The following is a 17,935-nucleotide window of genomic DNA, read 5'->3' on the forward strand; positions in this document are numbered from 1 at the left end:
ATGCGCACACATCCAAAATAATATCATTGTTGCACATACTTTTCACTGCTAATTCCTTCTATCAAGCTCTTTCAAAATTTTTCTCAACTGCTCAGCCAATTCTTGTGATGGCTCTTGTTTCAAGAGGAGGAATTCCTGCAATTGTTGGGGAATGTCACTAAGTTTCTTTGCAAGGTTTCCTTACAACCTGAGACCATTTGGTTGCCATGGAAAGTGAAAAAATATATTTGGAGACTAAAATTTTGACAAAAGTCACCAATTGGCAACCAACAGATTTTTAAAAGAAGGGAAAAGAAAAACATGCAAAATTTATTGATCCTCAATGTCAAATTATCAAATTAACAAATGCTGTTATATCCTGTCTCTCTCTCTCTCTCTGTTCCATAACTCCTAAATATGCATAAACCTTAGATGAGCAGTTATCAAGTGAACCTGACTTCATTTTAAGAAACTTCATTTCATATTACGTGCAGTATCTACAAATAGCCTCTTACTTTGCAGTAAGAAGTATGGTGACTAAATACCAATTGATTCAAGATGTTATTTACAGTATGGAAGGTTTTAATGCCAATATTTCAGCTCACTTCAATGTTTCTCAGCTGACCAATGGACTAATATTGTATTTAAACATGATTCTTTTCTTGGCCTCAGCAACTTTGAAGTAAATCATTTCTGCTTCCAGACATTAGCTTGCAGTGCAGGCATCTTATTAGGACAAGTTAACATCAGTAAGCTTGGGACTGTTTATTTGACCTACCATATTTGATTCTGATATTATGTAAATGACTGATGTATAGTACTAACCCACATGTAAAACAACCTCTTCACATCAAATGTTGGGAACTGCATGAACTAAACACCTACATGTGATTTATTCCTTTAATAATTGGTTTTCATGAACCACTCTATAACAGGCCCCCATTTAAACCAGCTGTTGAAGATGACCTTGGCTAGACTGTTTAAATCTTTCCAGTAAATACAGAAGCAAATATGGCAACTCTTCCACAGTATCCATCGGTGATCTCCACTTGTTTGAAGTCAGAGCCTGCCACTGACAAAGGTCCAATATCAGGGCAAACCTCATTTGTCAAACACTTAACATTATCAAATAATAGTGGTTAAGTTATTAAAAAAAATGGAATGTTACCATCAGCAGGGAAATTGTGTATGCATTCATGACCTTCTCACAAGGCATAAAGCTACCAGGCTGATATTCAGTCCAACTGTCTTCAGAACATGGCCTACACCAGGACTAATAATGTATAAGTACTTCTCTTCCATCTTCCAGAAAATCCTGTAGGAAAATGCTGTAGTTAGTCCAATTGTCTTCAAAACCTGTCCTACACCAAGACTGATAATGTTTAAGTACTTCTCTGACATGACGATTTCTTGATTAGAAACTGGGAGAAAATGCTGTATTTATCCAATAACCTTTAATATTGGCTTATGTAAATGTTTCGTATTTCTGCAGCTCACTGCAGGGAGATATCTATTATTTGTCATGTCACCCTCTCTCCATACTTCAATATAATATGTTGAAGAGGGTTAACATTGGTAGAGCTGGTCATGTCCCAAACATCGTGAAGGTATCTTGAGTTTGTTCCCTTGTAAACTTATGCACACACATCCAAAATAAAATCATTGTTGCTCACACTGTCCACTGCTAATTCCTTCTCTCAAGTTCTTTTAAAATTTCTCTTTAGTACTCAGCCAATTCTTGTAATGTCTCTTGTTTCAAAAGGGGGAATTCTTGCAATTGTTGGGGAATGTCACTAAGTTTCTTTGCTAGGTATTCTCATATCTTGTGACCATTTTTGGCCAATTCTCTTAATGGCTCTCATTTCAAGAGTAGGAATTCCTGCTATTTTTGGCAAATGTCACTAAGTTCCTTTGCAAGATTTTCTCAGAACCAGTGACCATACTGGTTGCAATGGCAAGTGAAAAATGTATTTGGTAACCAAAATTTTGATAAAAGTCGCCAATTGTCAACCATCAGATTAAAAGAAAAAATGGGAGAAGGAAAATATAAAAAACTGTATTGATCCTTGGTCAAATTATCAAATGTTGGTAATTTTCCTGTCTTTCTCTTCTCTCCCAAATATGTTTAAACCTTACATGAGCAGTTATCAAGTCAAAATAATTTTGTTGAGGTGAAATTCAATACATATTATTATATTAAGCCAAATACATCTACCTATAGCTTTTATTCCAAAGTGTGCTGATTACAAATGTGGACCAATACCACCATCAGTACAAGGGCGTGCTGTATGAACACTGATCTCCAAGACCTTGGACAAATAGACATCAGTGACTGTGCTGAATCTTTCCCTGTTGTGCATAAATATAGTTAAGTATTGTTATATAGATAACGTCCCATTGATACAAGGTTTCTTCTATTTAAAATTTTTTTGTGGGGGGTGGGGTTGAGTGGGGCATGGGGGGACGACCAAAATTTATATTATGGTGACCATTTTACAATTAAAGGTAGCCCATAGTGACTTATTGAAAAATTGAGCTTTGAGCCCTGTCATATGTCAAGCCGAAATGGTGCCTACCAGGAAATTTAAGCATTAATTTTGCTTTTACTTCTTAACAATTTATATACATTTCGGTGCTTTGTTCTTAATTTTTCAAACATGTATTAATGAAACTTGACATTTTCATTTTGATGGTGACTTGTTCTACCTTTGGAGGTTTCCTTCAAACATCAGTAATATGCAAATTTTAAATTTCTGAAGAATCCACCAGGCTTAAAGTATATCTCTTCCACTTGCCGGTCCCTGTTCCTACCTGAATGAGCCCACTGATATGCAAGGAAGAGAAGTGTTAAGATACACTTCAGCTTGTTAAGATATGCTGGAATTTTTAACTCTGACCTGTCCTTTGAAAAATCCTAGCTATGCTCCTGAAGGAGTTCTGAGTAGAAACATCAAGAAAGATTAAAGAAACAGATTATTCTGGTAAAACTCACTTTTGACTCTAACTAGAAAAATTAAATATTTAAAAGCTTTCCAGTTGTTAGGATCACAGTAAGAAGATTATTTGATCTGTTTTAGAGATACTAGCATTTAATTCTTCAACATGTAGAAGGAGAAAAGAACTGCAATAGCAAAACTTTTAAAAGTAAACCTTCAATGCTGGCTCAATTACTACAGTTGTACGTTTAATGTACTTTTTAATTTATTTAGCTATTTTATCGCTTTTTGGCATTGTTTAGAGTAATTTTGTAGGTATTGAACACTTCAAGTATTTTTGAGGTATTGCCAAAAATATGTGATTAAAAAGTATGTCTTTTTTCCAATAGTATAAGTAGAAGTAAGTATCTTTGTGGTGTTAGTTTGTAGCAATAGGTATTGTAATTATCAGTATTGTATAGATTGTAAATAAAAAACCAATGTCAGGATTGTAAGTTATATTAGTACTGTGAGTAATACTACAGTGTCAGTATTTCTGGTAATGCTAGTATGGTATACAATGTATGGTATTTAAATAGAAATAAAATATGATAAAAATGTAACTTATAGTAGAGTTCCTTCTTTCCGGTTTCCGATAGGCATTGCTGCATTTCATAGGGATGCCTCTAATTGGCACTTTTCCTTAAGTTTTGCTCTCTGTTGCACACAATTTACCAAGCTAGCCTCATTCCCCCTGTCACTTGACCAGCTAAATTCCCATGGCTGCCATATTTGCTTGGTTTAGATCTCGTATTTGAAAAAGCATAGGAAATCAAGGATTCATTTGCTGAAAAATATGCAAATTCACCCAGGCAACAAAGTATTTTGTCATTCTTGATCTGAATAATTACTCTTTTCAGATGTTTTGGTCTACCTTTCTACTCAGCTGTTGTTATCTAATATAGACATAGTACTCGCATTCAGTATTGGATTCACATGATATCAAATATTTACCTTCGTTTATCTCGTTCCTAAGGTCCTCTCTCTTCCTTCCTTTAGTATTTTCTTGAGGGAGGAAGAGAGAGGACTCTGGAAACGAGTTTGGGGTAAGTTTGCAAAAGCTTAAGCAAGGTTATCCGAGGGTAACAGTGCAATGCAGCTCAGAGTACCAGCCGCTGCACATGAACAGAGCATTATTGGAGGTGGCGTGACATTTCAGCATGGTGACTCACAGATGTTGCAATCTTTTGTGCTTGTTTGTTATAGTTATTTTTTCGTATATGATTCTTTTTTACTTATTTATTTCATTAATCTTAGGAGCACCTTCGGAATGATCAGCAGTAGCCTGTAATGCTGCCGTAAAAGTCAAGCTTATGGCAACTATAATTTTCGCCAGGAAATACAGAGCACTCCGGCGTTCACTGAGGTCTTCAGACTCTTTACGTTTCTACCTCACTATAAGTCATTAACATCGTTTATTATCTCCCCCTTTTAAAGAAAAGATCCGTTGATGGAGAGGTAATATAGAGATGAATCGAACGCAAATCAGAGAACCGTATCTTGAGTTTTCGCGTTAAAAACTGCGTAGGAAGCAAGACTGGAGAGAGCGAAAGCACGAAAGCACGAAAGCTGAATTCGCGGGAATTTTTCAACCAATGAAATGCCGAATGCAATGAACAGCAAGCGTGGCTTTCCGTTCCCAGAATGCTTTATTTCAAAGAAGAAAAGAAGATGGCGTCGTTGAAAGTGTTTGGTGGTAATGGAACTGAAGAAGGTAAATTTCGGTACCCAAATGGTATGGCAGTCAGTAACAAAGGCGAAATTGCCGTTATAGATACGTGTAATCACCGTGTCCAACTATTCAAGTCTGATGGCGAGTTTTTGAGTTCGTTTGGTGCCCAAGGAGTCACCGATGCTTGCATGAATTTCCCATACTGTGCTACCTTCGATACTGACGGAAATATCATCGTCACTGACTCGGACAATCACAGAGTGGTAGTGTTCTCATCAGCCGGCGAACTAATACGGGTTATCGCTAGCGAAAACCTCAGAAATCCCTGGGGTGTTTGTATGGCAGGCGATGGCAATATCGCGGTTTGTAGTGGCGGCGAAAAGGGAGAAGTTCAAGTATACTCGCCAGAGGGTACACTACTAAAGCAGTTTAGCGATCCAAAAACGAATAATCGTCCATCCTACGTCACCTACAGTCACGAAAAGTACTTTGTGTCTTACAGTGACGATCAGTGTGTGAAAGTGTTCGACAGTCAAGGAAATTTCCTGTTTGACATCGGCGAATCTGGGTTTTGCGACGGGCAGTTCAACAGACCGCGTGGACTGGCAGTCGATCAACATGATCAGTTGTTGGTATGTGACGGATGGAATAATCGGATACAAGTTTTCAGTTTGGATGGCTCGTTCCTCACGAAGTTTGGAAGTCGCGGCAAAGGAGCTGGACAGTTCATTTTCCCTATCGACCTATCGATTACCCCAGATGGACAAATTTTAGTCTGTGAAGTCAAAGGAGAGCGTGTTCAGGTTTTTCAAGGATTAGATAATCACCAATGTAAAGACCAATAACTAGTATTGTTGTAGTACCATTCCTTGTTAATTATTTTGGGAGAGCTATCGATCGATACTTAAAACCCTTTTTCTCCGTAAGCTATACGTGTATTGTCGATGAATTTCGTGTGATTTATACAGTAAGTTTCGACTTTGTCATGGACATTGCAACTTAGAAGTCACGCACCATGGACTTGAACTCTTTACACCGTTTTGTTCGTGTTTTGATAGTATTTTAGAGCAAGCCTAGTGACAAGTAGTGTGTAGTATTACTATTACCTCTTTATTAGTAAATTGTTTAGGGCCAAAATCCCTTTAGTCAATATCATGATACAGTATATTTCTGTACTAGACCTTCTGAAAGTCTTTAGTAATTCAGTAACCCTCATCAAATGTTTGGAAACAGTTGCTTTTTGTATTTAGAAAACATAGAAGCCATTTTCCTTTACTTGTTAATGTTATCAAACATAACCACTCAAAGGATATATTTAGGTAGGAACAAGACTGATGCACTGTGACCTGTAAACCTTTTTGTAACTGCATATTTCTTTTATTTTGCTCCTTTTTCGGTGTTGTGGATTCCTCTACTTGTTTTTTTCTTTTTTGAATTCAGGATGATCCAAAGTATTAAACAAACACAAAAGAGGGGAGATATTTTTTCCTTTTTTTTGTTGTTGTGAATGTCTTGTTCGATCAAAACAATTTTTAAATGACATAGGATGTACTTCAAAAGCTAGAAGTAACATCCCTTACTTGATGTTTAACCGACAACAGATACAGACATTTTAATTATTTGGCTCATTTTTTTCACTGCCCTTATGGCAAAACATCAGCCAAAATGATATCTTAATCCACTGGGATTATTTATCAGGTAAACTGTCTTAAAAACAACAGGATCCAGAGTGAGTGTAAACTGATAATGCACCTCATGTGCTGTACAGTGAGAAATGAAAGTGAAACATTAAGTGAAGGAAGGGATCAAACAGAAGAATACCTTTCTTTTGTGATTGTATAAAACCTTAGTGGTAACTTTCAAGTAGAGATGGGCCATTCCTTGGGGTACTAGTTTCAATTGATCTTTCATACACTTGTTTTTGCTCATCTTTTGCAAACACTTTAACAGTGATAATAATCCTCAAGCAGAATTGAATTTAAGAGCCACGTGATGGGCAACGAGTAAAATATGTTATAGAAAAGAGTGATAACAATCTTAAGATAAATTTGTTATTCTTTGATTTTTAGCAATGTGATCTAAGTTTCATATTTAATGATACATTTACTAGTACTTGTATTTAATATCATACTACTGGGAATATGTACATAACTTTGAGAGCTCTTTCTCTATTCAGGATTGGTTGAGTTCTGTTCGTGAGCTTGGTCTGATTTATCTCCATATAGTTCCATAGCCTGATTTATAATCTTAATTCATTTCAAAATTGTTTATTGTAATTACTGTGTGATGCATTTTGAAGGGCAGTTTCTCAACTAGCATGATGTGGGAGAAGAGTCCTCTATAACTAGTGGCTTAATCTAGGAGTACCAGTTCATCATGCTGTATGATGTTGGGCTGATAGTAGTCCTGAAAAGGACTGCTGTTAGCAACACTGACTGACATTTCAATAGCCTGTGTGGAAGTCACTGTCAGGGTTGAATTAGGAGTTGTTAACACACTTTGCTACAACAATAAATACTGTACAGGTATTCCAAATGCCAGTATGTGACTCTCACCAGCTCTCTCAAGGTTCTCCAGCTCCAGGTTCATCTTACCACATGATTGGGAGTCAGCAGCAGTAAGGAATAAGAAGCCTAGACCTTGACATGTTCACTTATAGTAGACATGTTTTTCTGTTTACTGTTTTCTCTTTGTGCAAGATTGTAAGGTTTGAGTATCTGTTACTGCTTTACCTTAAGCTCAGGCAAAATAATTAAGAATGTATGCCACAGCATTAAATCAGCACAATAAGCTTGTATGAAATATTTTACTGTAATAAATCACAAGAAATGAATTACCCTGTGTCCCAATTCTTGATTGATAAATTGAAATAATTGAAAAAACATAGAACCACTACATGTAGTGATTAATTTATTGCAATTTCCAGGTTATATTATTTGTAACTCTACCTTGGCAGGGATGACCAATGATAAGGGGGCATTTTCTCCCCTCAAGATTATTTCCGTCAAGCTTGCAGTTGATTAAGAAATTATCAACTTGTATGTTGGGGACCTTGTCTACAACAAGGGATATTTTCAAAATTGAAGGGTGATATTTTCTGTTTCCATTCAATACGGTATGCATGCACATGAAGCATGTTGGAATTGGCTTTTTTCTGTTCACAGGTATCCAAACTAAGAGGATTCAATAGGAAAAAAAATACTGACAGGTCAGTAAAACTTTGCATTATTCTCATACACACAAAATTAACTTGGATCCCTTCAGAAACCTTCAGTTTGGTTTTCAAAAACTCTGTGTAGACATAAACTTGATGTAACCACAATAATCTCAGTCTCTCTAAAATACCAGATTTATAAGGACTGGGCTTTGATAAAACAGCAAGAACTATGTATAGTGATTAAAAAACGAAGGTGCATGCTAATTGTGCCAGGAAAATTAAGCCTCAGTAATGAGGGGTGGAGTGGCTAAAATGCTATTCTTCTTACACGGTAAAAGTTTAGGTGATGCAGATAACCCTGACGGCAACACTGAAAAATAAACCAATTTTGGATCAATTGTTATTTCTTTTCCTCAAGTCATAACAAGGTGAAATTCTGCATTCAGACTGTTGTTAAACCTTTCCACTCCCACAATCTTGTTACTAATTCTCCTAACTGTCTGACATACAATTCTTATAATATTAGTTCAGGGAAATTGATATTGGATCACCAAGGAATCACATAATTGACATTTTCCATTATTCCTGCCGCTTTTCTGCTTGGTATTATTTTGATATTTTAAGGAGTTTCTGTTAGCTACAACCCTGACTTTCCCTCCATACACATACAATAGTCCTTCTCTTGTCCTAAAGATAAGTTAAACATGAAACAGCTGTAACATTTAAACTGTAATTTTTACTACCACAACAAGTTTGCACAAATTCTCTCAGGGCAATTATACTAGTGTTCTCAAAAACAAAAGCTATAAAAAACATACACTTCACTACTCTTAATTATTATGGCAAAAATAGAACCCTGCACTGATTGCATTCATCAAAGGCTACTTCTATTAAGAGATCTAAAAGCACTTCAATGTAATGCACTGACACTTCTTCACAATTCAGTCTAACTGTACATTCTTTTGCTAGTATTATTTGCATTTCTTGGACTGTAGTTGCACTGCTGTTTGCCTGCCCTGTAACTTACATCCCTGATACTTTACGAACAGTCCTTCGAAACATGCTAGATCCACGCCACAAGTTCCCCTAAAAGAAAGGGATAATAATTAATAATTTTAAGAATCTGTAAGAAATCCTTAATACACACCATTTGTAAAGAAAGATTATGAATAAAGTTGGTGACAATAAATTAATATACACGTTAAAACATTAGAAGGGGGTTGCAACATCCTGCTCAACCAAAAGCTGCTCTATGTTTACACCACACACTAGATCTAGCTGATCTGCACTTAAGCTTACGGCTACATAGAAGATATATTTGACATGTTTCATCAATTTCTTCAACTGCAACTCACCGTTTTTTTCAGATAACTAAAACAATCTCTCCACCCATCAAACACTGGCATTGCAGGAGGCTTTCCACCAGCCAGACTAAAGAAAAATGCCAAGGAAAATATGACTGTCTAAAAGCGTACTCAGTTCAAACCTAAATAACTCTAAGCATTGTAAATCTAAACTCTTTTTGTTGTGTAACAGCAATCTTTCCATATATAAATAACCTACAGGTTTACAGTAGGCTTTGATATAAATAGCCTGCAAGCAGGATTAAATATAGATAGCCTGAAAACAGGCTTAAAGAGGCAATAGGTTGACCCTCTGAAGGACACGAGTTGGAGAAAAGTCTCATTCTTTGCCTCTGGTCTCTCATTTCATATCCAAGTATAAATGCCATATATAAAATTCTGTTTTAAGACTAATTCTTATACTCCAGAGCTGTATATATCATTATTTGTTAACAAACACAAAACACAACTTATCTTATATTTTTCCATGAGTATTACACAGTTATTTTATCATAATAATGTTTTTGTTTTATTTTTCTGGCTTTGCTCTGAAAGACAGATTAAAAGATAGCTTAATTTTCAAATTTGTGTTCAATATATAAAGTAAAGCTCACCCAACATTATTGACAATCATCATGTGTGAAACCAACACAAATGGATAGGTTACAACTCCAGCAGCATACTGCAAAATAAACAAAAAACAATATGTAGCCTTTAACTCTATAACTCCCAGATCAAATTTGTAATTCTCCTCATTGTCAACCATACAATTCTTATCATGTGAGTTCAGAGAATTTAGTATTGAATCAACTAATTATCCCCAAATTGATATTTTTCTTTATTCTCATCACTTATCTGGTTGATATTGTATTGATATTGTGAGGAGAAATTCTGTCTTGGTCACTAATGGAAGTTAAAGGGTTAAACTGAAAATAATTCAATTTTTTGACAACTTTATATTCAGATTCAACACACATCAGTCATGAGTTAATCCTAATCACACTTAGAAAATATATCAATAATATTATTAATAATCATGAAAAAATGTAAATCAGGTTAGGTTAGTTTGCACAATAATATGATTTGGTAATAAAAGATGATTGTAATAAATTGTCTGAGCAAATTAAAGATGTCTATCAGGCATGCTACCTGGAAAAGTCCATTTGTATACACTTGTACTTCTTTTCTTCTGCTGACCTGCAAATTTACAAATCACTTTTCTTTATTGGCAGGTTCATTAAGGCATACTATTACTGATCACATTAACTTGCTGACAAAACTGAATACAAATAATATTAACTACTGATATCACAGCATGAATCAAACTGAACAGCTAGTCAGTTGCATTACCCAGCTACTTGAGAGTTTTTTTTGTCTTCAAAATCAATAACAAGTACTTTAGAGGTAGAGTGAGGTGTAACATGTTACACCTCACTCTACCTCTAAAGTACTTGTTCATCTTGAATCACAAACCACTACCAAGGTTGTAAAGTACATGCACATTGCAATTCTAAGTTTTGTATGAGGTAAGCTTCAAGAAATGTTTAAAATGTGAGTGAAAACACTATGTAGAAGGTATAATATCTTTCACTTGCCTTTCAAATGCCTTTAACCTGCCTTCAACATGGCAAATTTGGCATGCATGTAAAATTTTCATGTGAAGTAAAATGAAGGCATGAAAAACATGTGAAGACTGTGCCTTGATTTTATCATTTTTAAGCCCTTGATTATGGGCAGATATGCATCTAGTAAAAAAAGCACATATAAATCATAAAATTTTTTATTTGTTTATACTCACCTCACTGTCAATAGCATATTTGCTGATCAAGAAGCAAGCTCCTCGATATAACAAAAGGGACAGGACTTCTCCAACAAGACGAGGAATGATACCACTGTTGACACCAAGAGATGACATTCAACAAGACATTGATTAAATGCTATTGTTAAGTGATTCGCAATTGAATTCTTTCTTAACCATTAGCCACTAAACTCTTCTTTGCAATGCAACTATCACTGTGAATAGTTACTATTGAATAAAGCAAAGCACCTGCTGAACAAGAAATTTCTAATTAAAAGTAACACTTCTTTTATTCAAGCTACATTTTGTGCCTGGACCTCTTGATTACATTTGATTGACTTTCAACCAAGAATGAAAGCTAATGCTGATTTAATTTTACAATTATCCCACTTAGAAAAAACTAATGATTATTATGTAACAAACTACTATAATTCAAATCATAGTAACAAAGGATAAAAAACATAAGACATATAACTTAAAGTTTTCTTAATTTTAACTCCATAGTTATTCAGTAACAGAACATTCATTTATTCATTTATTAATAACAAATTCATAAAACTATTCTATCATCTGATATTTCCTACCTAAAAAATCCAGCAAGTCCTTCATTGTTATAGATCTCTTTGACTGATGCACGTAGTCCACTGAAAACAGATTTGTTATCACAGGCAATAAGATAAAAATGTACATGTTCTTGTCCATGATTGGCACATGCAAGTAATGAAAGGAACATTCAATTTATCAGAACTACCAGAAGTCACAAACATGTAACTTCTCCCCATAATCTCCATACATTATCCAGCAAACAGGTAATGAGAATATTTAAAATTATCAGGAGGAAGTCATTCTCTTGATCTACCACCAAAGTCTCATAACTAATTCACAATGATGTGTTGCAGCTGGAGGGGAGATTTAACAATCAAATGTTGGAATGTTGGGAGTTAAAAGGTTAAATCAATGAAACATTTGCTGTTACAATTCCAAATAGTAAGTTGAATTTGGAAAGTGAGTAAATTTTAAGAAAATCAGCCAATTCAAAAGAGGTGACCTCTTAAAATTTAAAAATTGTCAAATAGAGATGAAATATCATTTAGTGGATTGTGAGAAAAGAACTGACCTGTAAATAGTTTCTTGACCAACGAACTGAACCATCATTCTGACTGAGATCACTAGAAATTAAATAGGAGAGGTGTCAGTGGTCTATCAAAATTTGCTAAAAACATAAATTAATAAATAAATAAATTAATTAAAAATAATACAAATTACAACAATTATAGACCACTTATCTCCTTTAACTTTGTCATCTAGAAATTAATAGCCTTGAATGTCTCATATTCAATTGAAATTCAAGCCATTATGATCTAAGGCACAGTTTTGTTACTTTACCATAAAATGGGTGACTGATAATAATACCACTGCATTTTGCCACAGTCTGTACACAGGTCTTAATAGAAAAAAATATGTTAGTTTAAACATCAACATGGAGGTAAGTGACCCAGACCAGCCTATAGTACTTAATATCCTTTTTTCTGACACATAATTCAACCAAGAGTATGAATATTTCCTACAGCACAGCTCACGTATACGTTAATCAAAATTGCAAATTAAACATGCCAAAAATCGCATGCAATTGCGCATCAAAAAATCGCATGTGCACACACGACTTTCAAACATCAACCTCATTAGTATGTCTGAGGTAGTCCTTTTGTTTTACTGTTTTTGGCAGTTTATTGTTTTAAAGAATAGGCTACAATTCAAGAGCACTAAAATACTACACATGACAGCTTTTTTCATTATGTAAATTTTCTGTTGTCTACTCACTGCTTTTTCAAATCTAGAAGTCTTTTGTTTCATACAACAATGAAATACAAAGGAAACTTATAGCACTGAATAACAAAGGCACATGAATCACGCATTTTTTTCGGCCATGCATGCAAAAAATCATATATATGCATCTGACTACCCTGTGTCAGAGCATATGAAATTCGTCTGTGCAATTAACATATACACAAGTGGTACTGTATGAATATGATCCTGATCCATTGCTCAATACCCTCCACCTTGTAATCCACCATGTTTTCCTAACAGTTTACAGGTAATCATTTATATTCCTTTGATCAATACATACATTGACTGAGAGGTTACTGTAGTAAAGTTTGTCAGAGACCCCCTTTACCCATAAACCCGTAAAAGTGACCAGCATCTAATTTCTCCTTACAATATCACCCTGAATCAAATATTAATGTCACAAGAATAAAGGAAATCATCACCAACAAAAGAAGCTATTGATTATCAAACAAATTCTCCCATCCAGCACCCTTGGAAATGAATAGAGAACAGTATGGCAATTATGCATATTGATGTTAGGGTGTAAAGAGAAAAATAATTTTTTATTCAAAGGTAAAACCCATACCCATACTCCTCAGTCCAGGGTTTGGTGTACAAACCATTGTGCTTAATATATTTTCTAAAAAGTCAGATTCCCCCATTTAAGCAAAAAGTAAGAGCAAAATTGGTTGAAATACCTCCTCAACAAACTCTAACAATTCTTCTTGCCTGCTCTAAAAATTTCAAGAATATACAGAGAAAAAAGATTAACATACAGAGCTGCACAATTCAAATCATTCTAATTAAGATGAAAAAATATATATAACATACAATAAAAAAGTGGCAAACCCACCTTATTTTCTGGAGGAACCAGTGGGACAAGGGCATTGTCTTTTTTACCCATAGCCTATTCAACACACAATTCACATAAGATTATATCACAATTGATGTAAGGTACAAAATTCAAATTACACTTTGGAAAAATCAAACTTTAGAAGGAATGCAGTAAACAAATTTAACAACTGCATCATTAAGTGGAGGTTGGGTGCCTGAAACATCCAGGAGCTTCCACTATTGGCAGCCAGCTCCTAGATGGAGACAATGGCTGGCAAATCCTGACAACCCAGCCATGAGCCCCCACACAGGGAAACAGGCACCTGTCACACTGAATAAACAGTGGAAAGAGGGAGGGAATGGGTAGGAAAAACTGCCTGGATGATGAGCTGGCACTCCTCACAATGCAGCAAGTTCACACTCAAAGTGCATGCAAGAATACCTCAAATAAACAGCACATGGAATTCAGACGTATGTACATATGCAAAAAACTGCTGACTACTAGAGAACGCTAATGCTCTTTGTTGTTAACTTCGTTAAATTGCATTTAACTGCATTATAATTAAAGTGAATTAATGGTAATACCTGCAGCAGTGTATTGTTCACAAGAGTTCCAATCATTGATGAGTAGACCCTGACAACAGTTATAGCAGAACAATCAATGTAATACCAGAAATAAAGTTTCCCAAAATTGATGAAAATTACCTGAGAGATTAGAGGGAATTTCACCTCACACAAGCCACGAGGAGAGGAGATACTTCAACATACAAAAATGCATCCTACACTTTGCAAAATATTTTGCTACTGTTGAACAAACTAAGGCCCAATGCTTTCATGTGGAGACACAGTGAGAGCACTTAAGAATATCAACATTTAAATCAATCTACTTTTAACCCCTTCTTTTCTTTTTTCACAGAAATTACACATAAATAATGACAACTGATCCCACTAGAGACTAAAAAAAATTTGTACTTGAGACAAGTGGCCCATCCAGGTGCAGCTTATCCCTGTTTCCATAGCATGAAGCCACAAGGAATATTACTATTCCCTCCTGGATTGGATGCTAGTCCATCTCAAGGTTACACCCCCCCCCCCCCTCTTTATTTCATCGAGCTTCCCTAATAATTAACCACCATCCATTCATACTCCTAGCTGGAGAGAGGAACTGTTAGGTTAAATTGTTTTGCCCAGGATCACAACACAATGACCCAGCCAGGTTTTGAATGCAGACTTCTACAACTGGTTGCTAACGCACTAGCCATTTTTAAAGTGATTCCTCAGAAAAGAAACCTACCAATGTCTGTTTGGAAAAATACATTTCAAAAGATAGGTCACTATGCTTGTGTAATAGATATGATGAGCCAAACTTACCCCATTTATGCCTGTACAGGCACTAATCATGTGCATCATTTCATTGGTTCACAATACATTTTGAGATAGCCGGAGGCAAGGGTTTTTAAAGTAAAACTTGAAAAAAACTTCATGGGTAGAAATTCTTGAGTATATAGAACAATTTGATACATAATTTGAGGAAAAATTCTGTAATTTTAAATGACAAAGTGTTCCGAAAGTCATTGCTTTCAAGGTCATATTTTGCATCATTGAGTTTTCCCTTCTATTAATTTTCTTTTAAATTCTCAAATTTAAAGGGGATGATTTGTACACCAAAATTATGCAATAAAAGATATAACTCACTGCACTGGTTTAAGAGCCAAAGACAATCGAATCTCTTTACCTGGTCCATTTATTGAAAAACAATACCATGTTCCCTGATGAGATGACTTTTATACACAGCACGGTATGCACAGTACAATACTGAGGAGTTACCTTAAAACACTGGGTGTCTTACTAGAAACTAATCCCACACAAACAAGTTTGCATGACTTTTTGTTTTTGCTTTGGAAACCAAAGCATACAAAGCTTACCTTGGTAACAATCCTCTGTAGAGTCCCCTCCATCCATTTATCTTCTTTACATGACTTGCTGCAGGATAAGGAGGTAAAAAGTAAAGAAACCTAAACATATATGTTACTTTTCTTGATTACCAGTATCTTGCTTTTATATATTTTTTTTAACAATAGATTGCCTCTGCACTCTTTACAAATACATATTATCAACTAGAAATTGTGTTGTCATCTTCACATGCTGACAAAAAAAATATAAATTTATATTACAGAAACTGTCAATCTTGACTTTTTCAAGACATTGCAAAGGACAAATGAAAGTCATTTGCCAGAAAACAAATCAGAATTTCATTATAGTGCTTTTTCACTGTAGCTGTATTACCAAAACGAATAAGTGATCTGAAAATGACTTATCAGAACCTAAAGTGAATATCACATGGGACCAAATCAGAACTTGAAGTGAAAAAAGCATACTGCTGGAAGTGTAGGAAAATGCAAGTGAGAAAGTCGACATTAGTTTCAGTTTTGCATCTGATTGGTTGAGAGGGTGACTAGAGTTTTTCAGACCAATCACGGGAAGAAGTAAAGTGAAAAAAGAGACAATCCCAGATTGCTTTCAACATCTGATTGATAACGGCTTTATTTGATTCCTTTAATTGCAGACACAAGGCCAGCCATGTATCAATCTCCTTAAAGCTTATGACTAATTTTTTATGTACTGGTAATAGTATTTTTTTAATATGTCTTTTAATGAATAATCATAATGATTAAAAAAGAATGAAAATCATCTCCTTAAATTCCTTACCATACTGGAAAAAACTTGGTAATCTCAGGACCTTAGTTCCTAAAAATGTTGTGGACTCAGTTGGAGAAATTGGTTCATGTCCAACCTTAACGCAAAAATAATTTCATTTCAAACACTCAGTGACTAAAAGTATTAAGTAAAATACAATTCAGGTGATCAGTGAAAATGACCTGTAGAATAACTTTCCATTTACAATGCCTTGCCACCCAAGTTCCAAGCCTCCTCTTATTAAGTACAGTTCTGCTTAGACTTTGGGAGGGCAACTGAAACAAATTGTACAACTACATTAATCTGAAAAGAGAGAAAAATGATGTCTTTGTAAAGATGTCCATTTTAAAGGGGCATTAAAACCCTATAAATGAGAATATAAGAAGTAATTGCCAAACTAAGAAGTTTTAAATGCTAAATGAATTCTCCTTGTCAGTATCAAAGGAAATGTATAAAGGAGGGTATGGAGAATATGGATACTGATGTTAGAGTGTAAAAGATTGACAAAGTTCAGTACTTGAGACAATCATGGCAATTGCCAAAATACCAATCTAATGTCAGGAAATAAACCAGCCTTTGCTGATCTGATATTGAGCACCAAACCAAACAAACCTGCCATATTATCCTAATTAAAATGATGCTATAATTCATTAGTAAGGCTTAGATCATGAGTGGTGCAACATCTGAAATGAACCTAAATAAGAGACCTTTCTGATTCAAAACAAAGACCACCAGAAGAGTAGACTTCTCCTTAATCCTTTAAGCCCTAAGAGTGACCAACATCTTATTTCTCCTTACAGTAATACTGCTAAACCATTCATTAAGATCATGGCAATAAAGGATATGATCGCCAACATGAGAAGCTTTGATCTTCAGATGAATTCTTCTTGTCAGTGCCAAAAGAAACATATGAGAAGAGTATGGAGAAAATGGATACTGATGTCAGGGTGTAAAGGGTTAATATCAACAAACTCTGGCTGTTCTTTTTGCCATGATCACGTTGATCACATTACCATGCACTCTACTGCCCTCACTACCCCCCCCCCCCTCTTCCCTGACTTCAATAAAGCAACCACTCCCTCACTTGGAATTTTTGCGTCTTTTACCCTTGATGATATTTTCAGAGCCAGTAAGAAGAAAGAGCTTTGTTTTTTTATTTATGGAGAACGTTTTGTCTCCTGTGGACATTTGTCCGCATTCAGCCTTTAGTTCAGTGAACACCCATCGGCCACATGCATTTGTTCCTTCTCATGAATATTTAAACATTGATGTGGAAAGAAGCCAATATTTTTACTTTTGTATCAAAAAAAATCCCTGTTAAAACGAAGGTAGAAGGTTCTGCAGGATAGAAATATGAATACTAAGAGATGTCACGCAAACACTGAGTTGAACTTTGGGCGCCGGTAAAGTATCAATTAAGTGAAATGTAACTGAGTCATTTGACACTTATAGTCTATTACCTGCATCAGAAGTCGAACACATGTTAGTGGCTGAGTTGCTGTGGTCATAAAAGCGGTCAAAACGAGAGCTCCAGCTGTTGTGCCTTCGTTATCCAAGAGATCTTCCAAGCTTTGCCCACTTCCATTTCTCTCACTTGCAGCCGCCATGTTGAGTTGCTCGCCAGAATGAGGCTGACCGCCAAAAAAAAAATCT

The 17,935-nt window shown here is 35.3% G+C and overlaps 2 protein-coding genes across 2 annotated transcripts; one reads left to right on the forward strand and one right to left on the reverse strand.

Annotated features, from left to right (window-relative positions):
- Positions 1-4,594: 4,594 nt before the first annotated feature.
- Positions 4,595-7,459, forward strand: LOC113681450 (uncharacterized). The gene has a single exon (XM_027198536.2). The coding sequence runs from the start codon at positions 4,599-4,601 to the stop codon at positions 5,469-5,471; it is 873 nt and encodes a 290-aa protein (XP_027054337.2). The 5' UTR covers positions 4,595-4,598; the 3' UTR covers positions 5,472-7,459.
- A 1,040-nt stretch (positions 7,460-8,499) lies between these two features.
- LOC113681451 (mitochondrial carrier homolog 2) lies at positions 8,500-17,909 on the reverse strand. The gene is made up of 14 exons (XM_089198539.1): positions 17,743-17,909; positions 16,295-16,379; positions 15,511-15,568; positions 14,171-14,219; positions 13,605-13,658; positions 13,450-13,485; positions 12,311-12,368; positions 12,042-12,093; positions 11,509-11,568; positions 10,925-11,018; positions 10,276-10,323; positions 9,741-9,808; positions 9,139-9,214; positions 8,500-8,869 (listed from the first exon to the last, which is right to left on the reverse strand). Exons 1-14 carry the CDS (start codon positions 17,887-17,889, stop codon positions 8,807-8,809), a joined length of 948 nt encoding a protein of 315 aa, XP_089054665.1. The 5' UTR covers positions 17,890-17,909; the 3' UTR covers positions 8,500-8,806.
- Between the last annotated feature and the right edge of the window lie 26 nt (positions 17,910-17,935).

The sequence above is a fragment of the Pocillopora damicornis genome, chromosome 2 (assembly GCF_964200805.1).
Source record: "Pocillopora damicornis chromosome 2, jaPocDami1.2, whole genome shotgun sequence".
Taxonomy (NCBI): domain Eukaryota; kingdom Metazoa; phylum Cnidaria; class Anthozoa; order Scleractinia; family Pocilloporidae; genus Pocillopora; species Pocillopora damicornis.

Bases quoted from the DNA above. Each gene is read 5' to 3' on its own strand.
- LOC113681450 (XM_027198536.2), top strand. From the start codon at position 4,599: ATGCTTTATTTCAAAGAAGAAAAGAAGATGGCGTCGTTGAAAGTGTTT.
- LOC113681451 (XM_089198539.1), bottom strand. From the start codon at position 17,889: ATGGCGGCTGCAAGTGAGAGAAATGGAAGTGGGCAAAGCTTGGAAGAT. The intron at 12,369-13,449 runs GTATTTCAACCA...TTTTCTATTAAG, and splicing joins TGTTAGAGTTTGTTGAGGAG to ACCTGTGTACAGACTGTGGC. The intron at 11,569-12,041 runs GTCAGTTCTTTT...ATCTGTTTTCAG, and splicing joins GGTCAAGAAACTATTTACAG to TGGACTACGTGCATCAGTCA.